Source organism: Schistocerca piceifrons, chromosome 8, assembly GCF_021461385.2.
Source record: "Schistocerca piceifrons isolate TAMUIC-IGC-003096 chromosome 8, iqSchPice1.1, whole genome shotgun sequence".
Classification (NCBI taxonomy): Eukaryota; Metazoa; Arthropoda; class Insecta; order Orthoptera; family Acrididae; genus Schistocerca; species Schistocerca piceifrons.
Window position 1 is genome coordinate 431,563,673 of NC_060145.1, and position 19,971 is coordinate 431,583,643.

The 19,971-nt window shown below is 35.1% G+C and overlaps 1 protein-coding gene across 1 annotated transcript in view; it reads right to left on the bottom strand.

Moving 5' to 3' along the window:
* The window catches only part of LOC124711232 (cholesterol transporter ABCA5-like), a 359,780-nt gene that overhangs the window by 109,569 nt on the left and 230,240 nt on the right, over window positions 1-19,971 (bottom strand). The window contains exons 21-23 of the mRNA XM_047241193.1: window positions 16,445-16,715; window positions 9,744-9,927; window positions 2,937-3,273 (exon numbers count right to left, since the gene is read on the bottom strand). Coding sequence (XP_047097149.1) covers window positions 2,937-3,273; window positions 9,744-9,927; window positions 16,445-16,715 — 792 coding nt within the window. The remainder of the gene's footprint in view (window positions 1-2,936; window positions 3,274-9,743; window positions 9,928-16,444; window positions 16,716-19,971) is intronic.

The window sequence follows — 19,971 nt, forward strand, 5'->3', positions numbered from 1 at the left end:
TGACCCCAGGAATGTGTCAATAAAGTTTCCCCTTCCTGGGACAATGAATTCACGGTGTTCTTATTTCAATTTCCAGGAGTGTATTTGCAGTTATTAAATTGTGGCATGTGTATATTTCTACTAGGCAGTTTCCAATTCCATTTCTTACTTAACTTCTTCCAAATATTTACTTAACATTCTCTGAAACATGGACTAAATTTCTGTACGTTGTTTCAGTGTCTTAATAGTTCATGGCAGCAGCTGGTCTATTAATTTTGAGTAACCAATGGGAGAGGAGTGTACTTTTGAAGCATATCTTTCACAGTTGGAATTCACAAGACTACAATTTTATGATACCTGTTGTAGAGCAAATGTGAATGTCTGTAGCTCATTTGCTTTTATAATCAATTTTTCTATTCAAATATATAAAGGTGTTGTGCTTTTAACATATCACTAGATGACATTTGCTGATGCAGGTAATGTCAATAAATTTTTACTGCATCTGTTTCTTTTTTTGTGGGGGTGTGGCGGTGGGGGGGGAATTACAGAGGGTTTACTGAGTAAAGAATTAGATTACACCATAAAATATCTTTGACAAAGATCATTGTCAATTATTTGATCAAACTTTTTGAAGAAACTATTTCACTGGAACTATTACACTATCATAAATTTTTCATATAGTTGCTAGGGAATGAATGCCAAACAGCTAATCATCTCGCAACAGAATTTTATGAAATGTTGGTGATGAGCACACTGCTTGAAAAGAAAGGGAAATAATACCAATTCTGGGTGAAATCATGGACACGAAGAAGAAAAGCTCAAATTGTTCACAAGAATTTGCTTTATGAGGAAATAAAGAACAACTAATATTATTTGAGAACTGGTGAAAAAGTTTCAATTTGTCCTAATGAAAGTAGCCCCTCCTATTTGCAAAAAAGATGCCTATTTAAGAAATGCTATTTCTTAGTTTCATTCATCATCATAAAGATTTTTTGAAAGCATTCATGATTTAAATAATGAAACTTCACTAGTTATATATTTTTTCATGCTGAACATGACACACACTGACAATTTATTACCATTATCAAGAGCAAATATTTGCATAAGTATTTTATGTGTATGTCTGTTCTGCCTCTCTTGATCTGCAGTTTTATTTTTATTTTATTTATTTATTTATTTATTTATTTATTTATTTTTTTTTACTGCAATCAGACAGGAGGACAGATTTATACTATCTGTGGCTAAGCCATGTTTCCGCAATATCCTTTCTTCCAGGAGTGCTAGTTCTGAAATGTTCGCAGGAGAGCTTCTGTGAAGTTTGAAAAGTAGGAGACGAGGTACTGGCGGAAGTAAAGCTGTGAGGGAGGGGCATGAGTTGTGCTTGGGTAGCTCAGATGGTAGAGCACTTGCCCGCGAAAGGCAAAGGTCCCGAGTTCGAGTATCGGTCTGGCACACAATTTTAATCTGCCAGGAAGTTTCAAGATGCAACTCACTTGTGGAAGAATTTATGAAGGTTAGGTTAGGTTATTTAGAGCACAAATAAATACATTTACTTCACTTATGTATGCTTTATTGACAACACCTGGCATTCAACAGCCCAATAAATTCCTTAGTCCATATAATTTCTTCCTTACATCATCCGCTCTGCAGCCACTTTGAATGCAACAGACTGTGGCAACTTTTATTCTAAAAGATTATAACTGCTTACTGGGAATTTTGTTGACAGGATGCTTTGTGTTATGCATCTTTTGTATTTTTCATACTTTTCAATTATCGCTATAGTGCTAGCCATTCATGAAATATATTTTGATGTAATTTTGTAGGGTAAAGGCACTAAAGCAAATGACACAATAAGTACAGAACGGTCAACTTTGATCAAAGCTATACCCATGCTCTTATTCTATCTAAGATCTTGGATAAAAAATATCTTTCATAAAAGCTTCTCTAGTACATCATCAAAGGCTGACAAAAGGTCTTTGATAAAAAACTTTAACAAAGACATTTTACAGTGTAATACAGGCCTCAGTCTAGAATATATGCAAACATTGAAGGCAGACTTACAGCTGTGCCATTAGTATGAAATGGCACTGGATTTGTCAGAGAGCATTAAAAGAGTTAACTAATAAAAATTTTTAAAAGTAATTTATTTCACTTACAGTTAAATTTTCCATCTTTCAAACACATTCATTTGATAAAGTCTTTTGCTAGTCATTTGACAATCTGGTAACTTTCTGTCCCACACAATTAGGCATTAATTCACAGAGTAAATCATCTTTGTTGAAAGATACTAATCTTCCTGCACAGACTAAGAGTTTTAGGTGTGGGGAGAAGGTTGAAGTATAGAGTACGAAAGTTGTAAGAATACACTTCTTCGGTATGATGAGGGGATAGGGAGTATTACAATGATGAAGGTACTTATGCAAATCCTTTAAGCTGTGCAATATTGTAATGAAAAATGTTGGTATGAGTCAATGTATAATGTATCACTAACCCCCTCTCCCCTCTGAGGTTTTTGAAAACTGAAGTTTTATATGTACATAAGCAGAGGCAGGAAAATATTATTTTATTTTATAGCCAATTTCTGTGCTATTTTTTGTCGTTTTCAGTGTTATTTTTTGACATTTTTGGTGTTATTTTCAACCAATTTCATTGTAATTTTTTGTCAGTTTTGATATTAGTTTGTGATAGCTTATTTTTGAACAACCAATGGCTGTTCTTTATTTTTGTCATATTTCATTGTTTTATAGTGCTACACTGAAAATTTACCAATCAGTTACATTATATTTATTGAGAGTCCACTTCTCGCTCACTGGTTATTAACTATCAGTAGACTAGCTGCTATTTAAACAAGATATCAAAATAAATTCATATTTCAGAGAATGGTTGATAGATATTTGGTAGATAATTAGTACAGACACTTATAAAGAAAGCAACACACAAAAATATGTAGTACTCACCTATCCTAAACATATCAAGGAACATAACCAGAATGAAAGGAATTAGACCAAGGAAAGTAGCAATATTTGGCAAAATGGATTGTGCTGAATCCATCTTATCAAATATGTAGGAGACACAGGTTGCAAAGAGGATGGATGCAGGACAATAAAGGATAATAAGTGCCCCCAGAGTGCAGAAAGCTGGTGGCTCACGAAGTGATGGCAGATCAAACACAAAGATGAGTGCCAGCAAGGCTCCACAGATGAACAGCATAAGGCCAATAAGAACCAGAAAATAGGTGAAGAAGTACATGAAAAATGACAGGCCATTCACTCGTAGCTGGTTCTTTGCTTTAATCTGTGGAAATAAAAATTAAACTGTCACTAAACCTATAAGATGGAAAAATAAAGTAATACTATCTACTTGCTCACCACAAAAAAAATGGCTAAATAAGAAAGACAACTTCAAATCTAAAATATTTTATGTGCACATAACTCATAAATTTAGAGAAATTAACTTAGTTTTTTTCAGTTTATAGTACCAAGTAATATTTTTCAAACAATAAATTCTTGTATATATTTGCAATGATAAGACATGAAAAACATATAGGAAGCAATCAATCTGAATACTACACATCAAACAAACTTTAAATTTACAATAACTAATACTGATCTTCAGCCTATGGTAAGTTGTGTCACACTAAACTGCAGTCAAATGGTTCAAATGGCTCTGAGCACTATGGGACTTACCATCTAAGGTCATCAGTCCCCTAGAACTTAGAACTACTTAAACCTAACTAACCTAAGGACATGACACACATCCATGCCCAAGGCAGGATTTGAACCTGCGACCGTAGCGGTTGCACGGTTCCAGACTGAAGTGCCTAGAACCGCTTGGCCACCACAGCCGGCAAACTGCAGTTAAAACAGATAAAAAGTGAAAACAAAAAATCACTTGAAACAATTAACAGATTCAGTAATGTCAAGGAAATTAATAGTAAAACAGTACTAGGGACAAGAGTAGCTTCATCAGAAAATAGCAGTTATTACAAGTGGGAATGCCTGGATAGTTAATTTAAGAAGAATGAAAGATCTAAAGTAATAAAATTGGAATGAATGAAAATAGGCGAGATTCACTACAATTAGCCTGTTGCAAGAGTAGTCACACTCAAGACTAAATATTGCTGAATAGTTGTTCAGTTTTATTTATTTATTTAAACACACATTTTTCTTAACGCTAAAAGAACTAGCACCATATGGTTCACAAAAGCCAACTTTTTCATTTCTCTGTTACATAACAAGCTGTTGTCTTTGCCTTTCCTTCTTGATGGTTAACGTATACAATGTAGATATAAATTACCATCACTCGGAAAGAAAGCAATGGGGTGCACAAGGTGGTAAATAGAAGAAAGAATGAAAAATACATAATTTTATATTATAGTACAATATATAAATGTTGTACTGAATTATACAAAGATAACATTATGTAAGATACTTGTAGGAGGAGAGAAGGTCAAATACTTATCGGTTTCTAAAATAGAAAGCAGTTGAAAATTTTAGCACACAAATGATATCAATGAGAATTTATGCAAAACATTGCACTTTAAAAATATTTTGCTAAGAGTAGTACTGATGATGCGTTATGATTTGTATTACATGTCACTGGAGGCACCTGCTTGCTAGATTAGCTTTGAGAGAACTGTTATTAACGTTACCTAAAGGTTCAGATTCATACTATTCCAAATTAGAATCAAGTGCTACTCAAATTCAAATTCTTGTAAATCTGTCATCTTGAAAGCAATTTCCATATTTGTTAATTATAATTTCCCACTAGAAGCTGAAGTGATCAGATCTTTCCTTACAGAAATTTTTAGCTGTCTCACTGGAAAATCCAGGATGGACAGTGGGGCCCCTGGCTTTAGAGATTACAGTGTCTCTCTCTCTCTCTCTCTCTCTCTCTCTCTCTCTCTCTCTCTCTCTCTCTCTCTGTGTGTGTGTGTGTGTGTGTGTGTGTGTGTGTGTGTGTGTGTGTGTGTGTGTGTCTTTTATCAGAAATCTAGGTATTTCTTATACTCTATTGACCTTCTGACATCTACATGCTGCCACCTGAGGAATGGACATAAAAGTAACTTACATTCTCAGTGGAGTTCAGCAGTGTGTGCTCTGTCTCCCATCACAAATGGGGAAATTGCAGCTTGTGTATACTGTTCAGCGTGCCAACTTGCTTTTAAGTGTCGCTAAGCCTAACCATGTATGTATTGTCATGTTACAGCAGAAGTTGTGTATCCCACAGTGACACAATTTGAACATTCAATACTATCATGACACACAAAACGTTAAAGATCAACCACATAATGGTTACCTGTATTCAACTACATCAGCTGATAGCTGCTGCCTACAAAATAGAGCTATTAAGGACCGAAAGGTGACTGCAACAGATATGTGCACTACGTTCTTGAGGGCAACTGGGAGGATTTTTTGAGCCACACAGTAGCAACTATATCTACAGAATTCATTTCGTCCCCAGACATCCATTAAGACCAATTGTATGAGCCCCTCGGGCACTCTGGTGTATCAATGAAGTTGATAAGAGAATGCCTGAGAGAAACCTGGTTCAATGATGCTGATAATTGTCATGGAAGTAGGCAGTGATGGTGGTGGCAGTAATGTAGGAACATGAGTCTTAGGTATGAAGTCCCACAGATTCAGCAGAGAACAGGATCCTCAAAACTATTGTCAACATTTCAACAGTGGGTTAATCTTCGCAAATGATAATGCAATAGCAACCTGCACTTGCTCCATGTACACCTACCTCTGGCAGGCAGGGATTAACCAAATGGAAATCAGACTGAGCATACAAGGAACCAGCTGAAACATACACAGGAATCCTCCTCGCATTCTGGCAGGCCTCAGGAGGGCTGCCATAAAGGAGTGGGACAGGCCCGAGCACCCATGTCTCTACAAACTTGTGGACAGCATGCCAGGAAGAATTCGAGAATGATACAAAACTTAGGATGGAGCAACACTATAGTGAATGTTACTAATTTCACAAGTGTGCACTACTGGACACACTGTCTTTACTGTGTGTTCTTGTTTTGTTTTATTTTCACAGTAATAATTATTTTTTAGTTTCAGAAGGCCTAGGCTTTCATTCACTGCTTTCCTTGAATCTAAGACCAGACATATTCCCAAATACACTGGTTTCCAAACTTTTCTTAGCAATTTAAATTGTCCTTTTGTATAAAAGTTTTGACTGTTGAAGAAACCACAACTATATGAACACTTCCTCTTTAATCAGTAAGTGACACAACATAGTGTATTTCTTCAAGCAAAAATAAAAACAAAAGTTGTGCACCGAAGGTTCTACAACACAGTGTACATATTTAAGTACTCTATAATACAGTGTAAATATTTAAGTGCATCGCATAAATCTCTGGAGTACACCACGAAAAAAAAAAAATCATTTAAAAACTGCTAACACATTTAAGTCATGAGATCTTCCCTTTGTGATTGACAGATGACACATGGGGCAGTTCACATTTGATGCAAGAGCATGAAATGTAGAAAAGTGGAACAGCTCCATTCCTTACATAAACATTTTTTTCTTCTTACCTGATGCTCTTTTATATGTAAAGCACATACCATGATTACAAAAAATTTTGCTAAATTATGATTAAACTGTATTTTGCTAAACTTTCTTGACATTGGCTTATAGCACATATTTGCAGCATGTATGAGGTCTGAATATACATCACTGTACCTATGCATTGTGTTTGTCTCCCAGAGCACATGGCACACAAAGATTAGATTAGATTAGATTAGATTTACTTTCATTCCAATTGATCCATAGTGAGAAGGTCCTCCAGGATGTAGAACATGTCAGAAAAACAACAATACATGACAAATATTTACAACTCAAACAAATAAGCTAATGTACCATTCCACAGGTCCCAAGTGGCATGGTCGTCATATTTAATGAACCCTGTATGAAAGAATCATTTTACAAATACTAATGCACTGAATTTAAAATAAAAACAGTTTTTTATTTATTTATAAGGTAATAAACGTGTAGTACAACTACTAAATACTTATTTACAATGAACACATTACTGCACTGAAATGGTGCAGAAGTTAGATTATACACACACACACACACACACACACACACACACACGCACACACACACACACTTATTTACAATGAACACATTACTGCACTGAAATTGTGCTGAAGTTATATTGTACAAATCAGTTGGTTCTACTGAGATATTCATCAATGGAGTAGAAGGAGTTGGCCACCGATAAATCCCTTAGGCTTCTCTTAAACTGAATTTCATTGGTTGTTAAGATTTTTATGGCTGCTGACATGTTATTGAAAATGTGTGTTCCTGAATAATGCACACCTTTTTATACAAGAGTAAGTGAATTTAAATCCTTGTGAAAATCATTCTTATTTCTAGTATTGATTCCATGAATTGATCTGTTGGTCTGAAAAAGTGATATATTTTTAATGACAAATTTCATTAAGGAAAAAATATATTGGGAAGCAGTAGTTAGTATCCCTAGTTCCCTAAACAGGCTTCTGCAGGATGTTCTTGAGTTCACACCATGTACAACTCTTACTGCACATTTTTGTGCCCAGAAAACTTTAGCTTGGCTTGATGAATTGCCCCCAGAATAATCCCATATGACATTATGGAATGAAAGTAAGCATAGTATGCCAGCTTTTTCATTTTTATATCCCCTATGTCTGACACAATTCGCATTGCAAATAGAGATTTGTTAAGATGCTTCAGCAGTTCTGTGGTGTGCTCCTCCCAGTTGAATTTATTATCAAGCTGTAATCACAAGAATTTAGCACTGTCCACTTCTTCTATATGCTTGTCATCATATGTTAGGCATATACGAGTGGAACACCCTTTACAAGTTATGAATTGCATGTAGTGGGTTTTTTCAAAGTTTAGTGACAAAGAATTGGCTAGGAACCAGTGGTTAATGTCCACAAATGTTTTATTAGCTGACCTTTCTAAGACTACACTTGATTTGCTATTTATAGCAATGTTTGAATCATTGGCAAACAAAACAAACTTGTTTTCTGGTAATTTTACTGATGAAAGGTCATTGATATACACAAGAAAAAGTAAGGGACCTAAAATGGAACCTTGTGGGATCCCGCATGTAACTAGTTCCCAGTTGGATGATGCCTGATAGCTTCATACACGTCTTTTTCCTAATAACACTCTTTGTTTCCTGCCAGAGATATAAGATTTGTACCATTTTGCAGCATTTCCTGTTACACTATAATATTCTAATTTACTTAAAAGGATATTGTGATTTACACAGTCAAATGCCTTTGACAGATCACAAAATATACCAGCTGCCTGCAATTTTTTGTCTAATGAATTAAGCACATTTTCACTGTAAGTGTAGATAGCCTTCTCAATATCAGAACCCTTTAGAAATCCGAACTGTGACTTTGACAGTATGTTATTTGAGATAAGATGGTTATAAAGCCAATTGTACATTACTTTTTCTAAAATTTTTGATAATGCTGGCAAAAGTGAAATTGGATGGAAATTTGATGCTATTTCTTTATCTCCCTTCTTAAACAGTGGCTTAACTTCAGCATATTTCAACCATTCGGGAAATATTCCACTGATAAATGACTGGTTAGACAGATAGCTTAATATGTTACTTAACTCAGAATCACATTCTTTAATTAACTTTATTGATATTTCATCATACCCACTAGATGTTTTGGATTTTAAAGATTTTATGATGGATATTATTTCTGCTGAGGTAGTGAAGGTCAAATTCATATTATGGAAGTTACTTGAAATGTCTGGTCTGAGGTATTCCATAGCAGCATCTACAGAACCTGACAACCCTATCTTGTCAGTAACAGTTATAAAATGTTTGTTAAAAAGTTCTGCAACACTATACACGTCTGTCACCAATGTATCATTTACTCTTAATGCTATTTGTCCCTATTCATGTCTGGTTCTACCGGTCTCCTCCTCCACTATATACCATATAGTCTTTATTTTGTTATCTGATATGACAATCTTTTCCTTGTAATATATTGGCTTTGATGTCCGTATTACAGTCTTTAATATTTTGCGGTATTTCTTGTAATGTGCTTTAGCATCAACATCGGAACTGTTTCGGATTGACAGATACAGTTTTCTTTTTGTTTAACAAGATACTCCTATTCCTTGAGTAATCCATGGCTTCTTTGTAGACTTTGCTCTAACCTTGGTAAGTTTTGGGGGAAAACAGTGTTCGAATAAGGTAAGCACTTTATTAGCAAAAGTGTTATATTTTTCATTCATAACATGAGCACTGTAAACATCAGTCCAGTGAATGTCTCTGTGGAGTGTCCTAAAATAATCAATTTTTGGCTTGAAACTTCCTGGCGGATTAAAACTGTGTGCCAGACCGAGAATCGAACTCGGGACCTTTGCCTTTCATGGGCAAGTGTTCTACCAACTGAGCTACCCAAGCACAACTCACGCCCCGTCCTCACAGCTTTACTCCTGCCAGTATCTCATCTCCTACCTTCCAAACTTTACAGAAGCTCTCCTGCGAACCCTGCAGAACTGATAAACATAACAGAGTATTAAGAATAAGTCAGTTAAATTACAGATAAACACCAAAATATAGTTCCACAAATTTGGCCTATACGCAACTGTGTGTAAACAAAAACAACAGTGCAGAGTTTCTGAAATAACAACTTAAACTTTACGCTACTTTCCAGAAAAGATGAATACAGGGGCTGAATTGCACATGACTACGTATTAAATGGTTGGTGTTTATTTTAGCGTAGTACCTCACGATCATAGACCATGTCCACTGCAAGACTCACTGGAACTAAGACAAAGATCATCCCTATGAACAAAGCAGAGGAGAATGTCCCCATATTGAATTCTTCAGGTTGTGATGTCTGCTGGAATGGATGTGTCTTCACAACTATTGGCTGAACATCCACATCATTCACAGATGCCATCACCATTCTGCAACAAAAAGTATAGATATTATTTAATGGTATCCAGGCCAATGGACACTATTCCTAGATAGACTAAAAAGAACACCACACTTAGATTCAGTAAACTATTCCAGTTTATGATCTTAATTACAGCATATATTTTTAAGTACTATCATTACTGTTACTACAACCAATTTAAATCTTTTTCTACTGAGATATGCAACATATCAATCATGTTTCCTCTAATTTTTAATAAATTTACAACCAAATATCCAATGCAGAAATTAAGCTCAATAGACTAAATATTGGTCGCCTCTTTAAAACAACACATTGGCCAGCTTGTAGTGCTGTAGACAGTGGAGAAATGGTATTAGGTGCTATGTAACCGAGTTGCTGGTGTATCATGTCCAGTGCATCTTTAATAAAAGTAAGATGGTACCAAACTATCAAAAGAGTGAAACAAGTACCTGGGTTCCTGCCACGATGCTATAGATTTTGTGTGCTGGGGCAATCATTTCACGAACAGATGGAATAATAATCCTTTAAGGACAGGAAGAGGAGGACATTATTCCTATGGTATCAGTGAACTAAGTGAGATTTGTAAAGGGACACCCTCCTCTAGCATTGCTTTTTCTCGACCAAAAAATATTGATGAAGTTTTAAACAGGTTAATATTATGTCAACTGTATTTCTAAAAGAATTGTGTATGATTTTGTACATGATGTATTATATTTCAGGCTAAAATGTATAAAAAGAAATTACTTTATGTTCGTTGTTACAATTGATACATACTAACTTTGTATGTACTGTTAAAATTACTTTTCTTTTAGAAACACTTGAAATTATAAAATATCTGGCACACTTAAAATTCCTATTACTAATTGCACAATCGGACGAAACTTATTATGTTTATTACTGAATTAATTTATAAAATAATGATACAAATTGCTGGAAATTCATTTGTCAAGAAAATTTGTAAACTCTTTGCAATATCATTAGTACTGCAGAACGGATTAGTAGTGAGCATGCCTCTGATGTGATTGGACATTTTTTTTAATGTTTGGCAATAACAATGTAATTTTCAATTGTAAAGACAGTGTGATATATGAAAATGTGAAAGAATAAAAATTATAGAAACAGAAATTACTTCTTAGGCAATTCTTTCAAAATTTATCACGTCAATTGCAACCATGAGAACCTTTAAAGTCAAAAATTTTCAGTTTCAAGAATCAGCCCCTAAACGTGAAGAAATGGAGCCAACTGCGAGAAAAGGAGATAAGTAAAAAGTCTATTGTAAATCTTACTCCCTTGAAGCTTATTAAAGGAGTTAATTATGGAGTGCATCATTTAACCAAAATTAGTCATAGGAAAGGCACACCATGTTTCAGTAACCATATTAGACAAATGCCATGAAAGCAGAAAGAGCTATGTCACATATTTAAATATAAGTCCAGGGATTGTTGACAAAAACAGCAGAACAAAGCTAAAACAAACATAAGGAGATAAATGCAAAACAACTGTTCAACATATTGAAGGTAACTGGCTGGCTGGACGAGATGGAATACCTATATGAAAATTATGAGAATTATTGCACATCGCTGGAGCAATGAAACATTCTCAACACTTTGCTGACCAGCAACACCAGAGTGGTGGCGTGCGTGAAATAGCGGTCAACGGCCAGCGACATCACAGTGGTGTTGTGTGCATAGTATTGCTCTGAAGCCAGTGACGCCACAGTGGTGTGAGTATAGTATTGTGCAGTGGCCGGTGACAGCACTTTAGTACTTGTGCAGTTTCATCATAACAGATGAAAGAGATGATACGAATATTTACAACGAATGTGTGGATGTCTTCTCTGATGTTCCAGACATCTTGGCAAACTGGGAAGAAGACATTGGATATCAAAAAATTAAGGGAAGCAGAATCGTGAGAAGATAGTGAAATATGTCCAAGAATAATTTGGCGAATGCTACATTTGCCAACTGATTCAGATGAATCAGATGAAGAAGACAGACTATGATTTACTGAGGACCAATAATAAATCTGAAGGATCCCCGGGTCAACACATATTTCACAAAGATATCCAGTGTCATGGATATTGTAGAATTATATATTGGGATTGATCTATTTGAATATATTAGCAACAAAATCAAATTGCAATAGAAGGAAACTGGATAAAAAAAATGCTACATTTGTTGACGTTACGGGACCCAAACTTTAAAAATGGTTTGGGCTTGCTATCCTTATGGGAACTGTAAAAAAAGCAAGGATTGATGATTACTGGTCAACAAATTCATTGATAGACACACCAATATTTCGCAACACGATGTCCTGCAACCAATTCAGACAAATATTATCAATTTTACATTTTTACAACAACAACAATAAACTGGATAATGCTGACCAGCTTTTCAAAATGCAATTTGCAATTGATTATTTTTCCAAAAAGTTTAAAGAAACATTTAATCTAAGTCAAAACATCTAAATTGATGAAGGAATGATACCATGGTGTGGACAGTTAAATTTTAAAGTTTACAATCCCTCAAAAATTATGAAATATGGCGTACTCATTCGGATGCTGTATGATTCAAGTACGGAATACATTTCCTCATTCAAGATGTATTCTGGCACCGGACAACCTTTAGCAAAAACAATGATGGAACTATTGTCACTTTCTTATGGAATGTGGCATCAAATCTACATGGGTAATTATTATAATAGTGTAGAACTAGCAAAGAAGTTACTGGAAAGAAAATTTGAGTTTGTGGAATGATATGGCAAAACAGAGGATTTCCGGAAAAATTAAAGTGCACAAAAGTCAATGTGTTTGAAGCCTGTCATCACCGGAAAGGTGACAAGCGGCCAGCGACAAGCCAAGTAATCCAAATTAGCACTGCCGGCACCAAGCGAATAAATTAAATTTGTATGAGACGTGCTGACAGCAAAGTGTTGATAACCAGAACAAGGAGGAAGTCATTCCAGTTTTTAAGACAGACTATCAAACAGATGCACATGACTAAAGGCCTATACTGCTAAAAACAATGCGTTGTACAAATACAGAACAAATTTTATGCTCTCATAATGAAGGTCTCGTCTGCAGGGAAGAACCTTGTGGAACTCAGGTTGCTCTGATCATAAATGAGATTCTGGAGGTAGCAGAGAGAGAAAACCACATTAATGTTTTATTCTTTGCCTTACACAAGGTGTCCGACAAAACTCTGTACTGTCACATAGTGAACAAAATATGAGCTTATGGGGTATCACAGCTTTGTGATCTGATTTAGCACATTCTACCTGGCTGAACTTAACGTGTGGTCTTAAACAGGAAGAAACTGACAGATGGTAAAGTAGCTCAGAGTATATATAACAAGAATGTCAATGTTTACAATAACATACATAAATATAAATTATCTCCTGGATAAAATAATAAGTTCCAAAATACTGTTAGTGGGTGGAGCCAGTTTACTGAGGGAATTAAGTAGTTAAATGCAGGGAGATCTACAAGAATCAGTGTTTGGTGCAGACAGTGGAAGTTTATCCACAGCATAAACAAAAGTATTGTGTTGTCCAAAAATAGGTGGGAGGATAGGATGGTATGATATTGTTAGCTGAAGTACTGTCCACCACATCCTGTAAGTTGGCTTGTGAAATATAAATTTAGATTTAGATGTAAATCAATATGCATTAGCTACTTATAGCATGTACTGTAGGTATGGAAGCTTTAATTTGGCATATTTTTCTTCATAGGCTGCTAGCTTATGATCCTATAAAAGGCTTCCTGAAGGTTTCTTGGTTTCAATGATGTCACTGATGAGTTCTTGATAATTTTGAAGATATGTTGCTCCACAAAAAATTACACAGGATACCAAAAATGTAAAAAGGGTTACAAGAACTAACTAGTTAGCACCATCAAGGAAGTTTCCCAGGCAATAGCAGCTGTAAAAATACAGTTATAGTCCACATTAAAACTGTTGTGTTTATGCTGATCTGTTAATAAAGCCACAATAAATCAACGATGGTCCACAAACATCAAAGGCAATCAGGTCTTTACACATAGTTAGGTCAACAGATGTTTCGTGATTACAAAGTAAACAAACTACACTAATTCCGGATCATTTAAAATTTGTCACTTTAGATTTAGATGTAAATCAATATGCATTAGCTACTTATAGCATGTACTGTGGGTATGGAAGCTTTAATTTGGCATAAGCATGCAGAATAAAATACTAAGGAAAGAAGCAAATAGTGTATGTAGATTCTTTTATTTTTATTTATAAATAGAGACAGGAAAATTTCACAAAAGTGATAAAACAAAATTTGTTGCTTTTCTGTGTAAAAATATCATCAATCTGATGGTGGACATTTATTAATATTTTTGACTGAAGATTATTGAATTTTGAAATTTGATTTTGTTTTTTTTTTCCTCAATGCTTAGGTTCTTGTGTAATCTAATAGAGAGTGTTCATTTTCCGTGGAAATGAGCTATGTCTTTGAATGTGACATCAAATGAAAATAGTCTGCTTTTGATGAACTTCACTGCAGTGCCAGCTTTAATTGCTGGCCCCACATTACCCTACACTTTTGCACAACAAATTGTACCAAAAATATAAATAAGAAAAACTTTAGTTTTGTAAACATGTAAATCAGTAAAGCACTGCTCTGCTTGTTTCTACCAGCCAATCACATACACAATATTTGATGATATGCAAACACCACTCTCATCACATATGATAGATGGAAAAATTTAAATACTGATGCACTGCTAGTGTTATTGATACCTTCTTACAGAACCACATTCATTGGTTTCACCAATTCACAACCAAATTATCACCTTTCCGCATAACCTAGATCTTTTGGCTACACAGTAGATCAGGCTATTACCACAAACTTCATTCGAAAAATTGCAAAAGTGATATTAAATAAACAATCTAAGTGACCTGCTTTACCACCAAAAACACATCTGTAAGACATCATATGTCCTGTGCTGTGATTGGTTGCTAGAAGAAAATTCAGCTGTAGTCATATTATTTATGTGCTTGTGGAGCTTAATTCCAGTTTTTGGTGGTTTTCATATTTATAATTGTGTACTACAAAAATATAGTTTCATTACATTAATGATCTCCCAAATTCACAGTTTTGGTATGATTTGTAATGTAATATTTGTAAAAAAACAACAAGGGACAAACACCACAGATACATATGAAGGAAATACTGAAATTCCTGGATTGTATCTTCACACAAGGCTAGCACCTTTTATGGCCACAGATATATGGTAGTCTGTGTTCAAAGCCCTAGGTTTTTGCTTCAAACATAAGACAATGATGAACTCTATTAATGCCAATGTGGCAAAGAAGTGATGCTTTAGGTGTATCTAAAATGGGAGGTTTCAAGTATGCATATATTCTAAAGAAATACAAATCTTCATAATTTAGGGGATAAGCAACATTCCAGGAGGTGTAGATACTGTTGAATGTTATGCTGAAAGTTAACATAGACTCCAGGTGTCTATTTCCACACTGAAGTAAAGTTTTGTACTATCTGCAGCTATTGTTTCAAAGAAGAACTTTGAAGTTATGAAAAACTTTCTTTTGAAAAACTTTTCATGGTTTTTGGCTATCAAGCTTTTTTTCCTTTAAATGATTAGATTTAATAGGTTTAATGTAAATGATTTCTTTCTTTTTAATTATTTAAATAAATGTTATCTGTAATGTCAACAAATATAATGTAACTAATAGGTATATTAATCGCTGGAAAAATCCATAATAGAATAATAACAATATGAATAACAATATGATGAGAAGGATAGACTGCTACTCAGCATATCGATGAGATGTTGAGTCGCAGACAGGCAGAACAAAACGACTGCCAAACAAGTGAGCTTTTTCTGAGTAAAAGGCCTTCTTTTAAAGTGGACAAAACACACACACACACACACACACACACACACACACACACAAGCACAATTCACTGACACACGACCAGTGTCTCCAGCTGCTGAAGTTGAACAATGGCCGAGACAGTGGTTTTTTTTTGTGTGTGTGTGTGTGTGTGTGTGTGTGTGTGTGTGTGTGTGTGTGTGTGTGTGCGCATTAAGAGAAGGGCTTTTGGCTCCACTTCTTCAGCAGTCTTTTTGTTGTGCCTGTCTGGAACTCAACATCTCCACTATCTGGTGAGTAGCAATCTATCCTATTAATAGATATATTTTCATTGTCATCATACAGCAACAGTAAAAAAACAATGAAGTAAAACAAAAATAAGAAACACAATACTTCAGAAATAATCCGCCAGAAACTAACACCCAAATTGGCAAAACATAAAACTGAAATCGACCATAAAATAAAACAATTTTTTCCTGTCCTGTCCTCACAAATAAATAGTTAAGAACAATGAACTATACTTTCTTTTTGAGGTCTTATTCATGTTTCTTCTCATATTGCATTCTTAACTTTGCATCCTTAAATCTAAAAGAAGCATACACTTTTAAGAATAATTTGTACTATTCTAAAAAAGAAAATTTATAAAAAATATTGTATCATACATCATACTTGTAAAATGCATTGCTAATGGTATTCATTATTATTGGCAAAGAATGCTGTGCTGTGTCATTATATATCACTGTGAGGCTGAGTTGTGGAATATCATATGTATTGACATTCATTGCAGCCATATGGGGTGCTATATCCAACAGAAGAGAAAAATTTCCATTGTACATTTCAACAGATGTTGCCCCACTTATTTCAAGATTTTGAATAAATTCATCCAGGTCTTCCGATGTAGCGTTATGCACAACAAACTTCCTGTTACCTTCATAAGTATCTGAAATGAAACAAAAAAAAAAAAAAAATATAAGTATTACTGATATATATGATATTGTTAAAGAATAAGGCCCACATTTCAACAAAAAAAGTAGATGCACTAAAAGTCAGTAGTCTACAATGTGCATAATCAAGTTATATATGAATGTGACAGTGAATTTGCTAAACTTACATTTACATCTAATTCTGCAAACCACTCCACAGTAGCAAGTTGAGAGTGTACCAATAACATGAATACCCTTTTCTTAAATTTAACTTATGAATGGTACATAGTATGTAAAAGGAATGACAGCAGATACTGAATGGATACAAAGAACAAAAGCATGAATGGTCACAGTTTCATTTGATCGAAGGGAGAGTCATGAAGATGTTTAAAGAACTGAACTGGCAGATGCTTTACGGTAAGACGCAATTTATTCCATGGAAACCTACTTAGAAAATTTCTAGAACCAACATTAACTGATGGAGCAAAGAATACATTATAACCCCTTTGCTTCAGTCACATAGGGATCATGAAGACAAGACTAGACTATTACAGCACACAAACAGGAATTTAAGCTATCATTCTTCCCAAGCACCATACGTGAATGAACAGGATAAAACTCTAGTAACTGATACAATGAGATATATCCTTTGTTATGCCCTTTGCTGTGATTTACGGAGTATAGATGTACACTGATAAGCCAAAACACTATGACCACTGTCCACTGTGAGGTTGGATGCTGCCTGGTGATGCTGTGGGCACATGACATGGTATGGAAAGTATGTGAGTGCAGCAGAGATGGATGGGGAATCACCTCAGTGAATATGTGGGCTACAATGGGAAAATCCACTGAGATAAGTGACTTTGTCAAAAAACAGATTATTATTATTATTATTTTCGATTATTCCCATTTAAAGAGAGCGTTTGAACTTGAATTCCTTTATGATGATTGTTTATGATTTTTCTGAGCCCAAATTTTCTTCATGTGTTCACTGTGTTGTTTCTTTCACTCCGCTGTCCATTTGCATCCTGGTCTCTTCTGTGTTGTGGTGTCAAATTTATGTTTTTTGATGATGTTCCTGAATTCAGTTCTATTTTCTGCATCGTTTACTGTGTGTGCTTGTCTGAGGTCCTCTTCAACTTCTTTTATCCATTTTGTTTTTACCCTGCCTGAGTTGATGACTTTAAGAATTCGTTTTGAAATTCTGTTTTCATTCATCCTGTGGATATGTCCATAGAACTGCATTCTTCTTTTCCTTATTGTAAATTTTCCTGAGAATTTTCCTTTCTTGTTTCTCTATTTCTTTGATTTTAGTTTGCCCACCTATTTGTGTTGTTTCAGGTGCATACAGTGCCTCCGGAAGTACGACAGTGTTGTAGTGCCTCAATTTTGCGTTAATGGATATGGACTTTTTGTTATAATAGTTCCACTTGAGTTTATATGCTTTATGTAGTTTTTTTTATTCTTTCCTCATTGGCCTTTAGGTTGACCCTGATGGCTGGATGATTTCTCCCAGGTACTTAAAATGTGGTACTTGTACGATTTTCCCATGGCTTGTCACAATAGGCAATTTGTCTTGTGCCACTCTTTCTATGTGCTGGGTTTTCTCAGACAAGATTTGCAGGCCAGTTCTTTGTGCAATTTCTATGGCGTTAGTGGCTTCTTTTCTATTATTTGTAAGGATTGCAAGGTCATCTGCAAAAGCTAAACACTTCACATTGAATCTATTATTTTTTCTAATGCCAATTTGGATTCCTTTGACTTCTTTTTCCCATGTCCTTATAATTTTTTCAAGAATGATATTAAAGAGTAATGGTGAAAGTCCATCACCCTGTTGCACTCCAGTTTGGATTTCAAATGGTTCATAAATATCCCCCATAAATTTAACCTTGGAGACTGTGTCAGTTAATGTTTCCCGAATGACTGCACATCTTTCTGTCTACGCTGAATTCTTCCAGCATGTTGCAGAGCGCTACTCTGTCTATTGAGTCGTAGGCCTTTTTAAAATCTACCAAGGTGACTACTGTGTTTCAGGTGTTTCTCATCTGGAGAATCATTTTCAGATTCCAGATCTGCTCTTTGCATGATCGTCCCTTGCGAAAATCAGTCTGGTATTCTCCTATTTGTGTGTCAGCTTGTTCTTCTAATCTATTCATGAGAACTTTTGATAGGATTTTATATGTGAGCGGCACGAGTGAGATACCCCTGTAATTATTTAGTTTAGTTTTGTCCCATTTTTTGTGGAGTGGATGGATGAGTGCGCATTTCCATTCAGAAGGGATCTGTTCTGTTTCCCAAATGTGTAATATGATTTTGTGGATTTTTCCTGTTAATCTTTCATCATTTAGTTTCCATAGTTCTGCAATAATTCCATCTTCTCCTGGAGCTCTATTGTTTTTCAGTGTCTTGATAATTTCTACTATTTCATTGATGGTTGGTGGTTTAGCGTCGGGATTTGGTGTAGACATCTGGTAGTGAATATCCTCTGTAGGTCTTTCGCAGTTGAGAAGTTTGTTGAAATAGTCTGTGAGGATTTGGCAGTTATTCTTCATGTTAGTTTCTAGTGAACCATCTGGTTTCTTGAAGCAAAAATTGGGTGGCTGGTATCCTGCAATATGTTCTTCAAACGTCTCATAAAAATTCCTGGTGTTGTTGTTCTTAAAGTCTTGTTCTATCTCATCTAGTCGCCGTTTGTCATAATTTCTTTTTTCCCTCCGAATAGTTTTTGATGTTTGTTTTTGGATTACTAGAAATTGTTGCCATTTTTCTAATGTTTTGTGACTATTGAAGTTTTTCCAGGCACTGGTCCTTTCTTCTATTGCTTGGTCACATATTATATTCCACTACCTGTGTTTTCTCCTTCTCGGGGGTTGACCCAATTTCATCGTGGATTTGAGGACGTCCACAAGTTCTGTCCAGTTTGTGGTGTTTGTCTGACAAATTTCCTTTAAGATGTTTTCCTTGTTGAGTTTTATGTATTCGGGGTCTGGTCTCAGCACTTTGTTTAGTTTTGGCTTTTTTCTATTGTGTTGTAATCTGGTCTTTATCTGTAGAAGATGGTGGTCTGATTTAAAAAATCCTCTTCTCGTTTTCACATTCAGAATTTCTGCTGTGTTACTCCTGGAGATGGCCACATGGTCTATCTGGAATTCACCCAACATTGTGTTGGGTGACTTCCAAGTATACAGTTTCTTGTTGGGTTTTTTGAATTGTGTTGACATAATTATGAGACCAAAATTTTTGCAAAAGCTTATCAATCTTTCCCCATTCTTG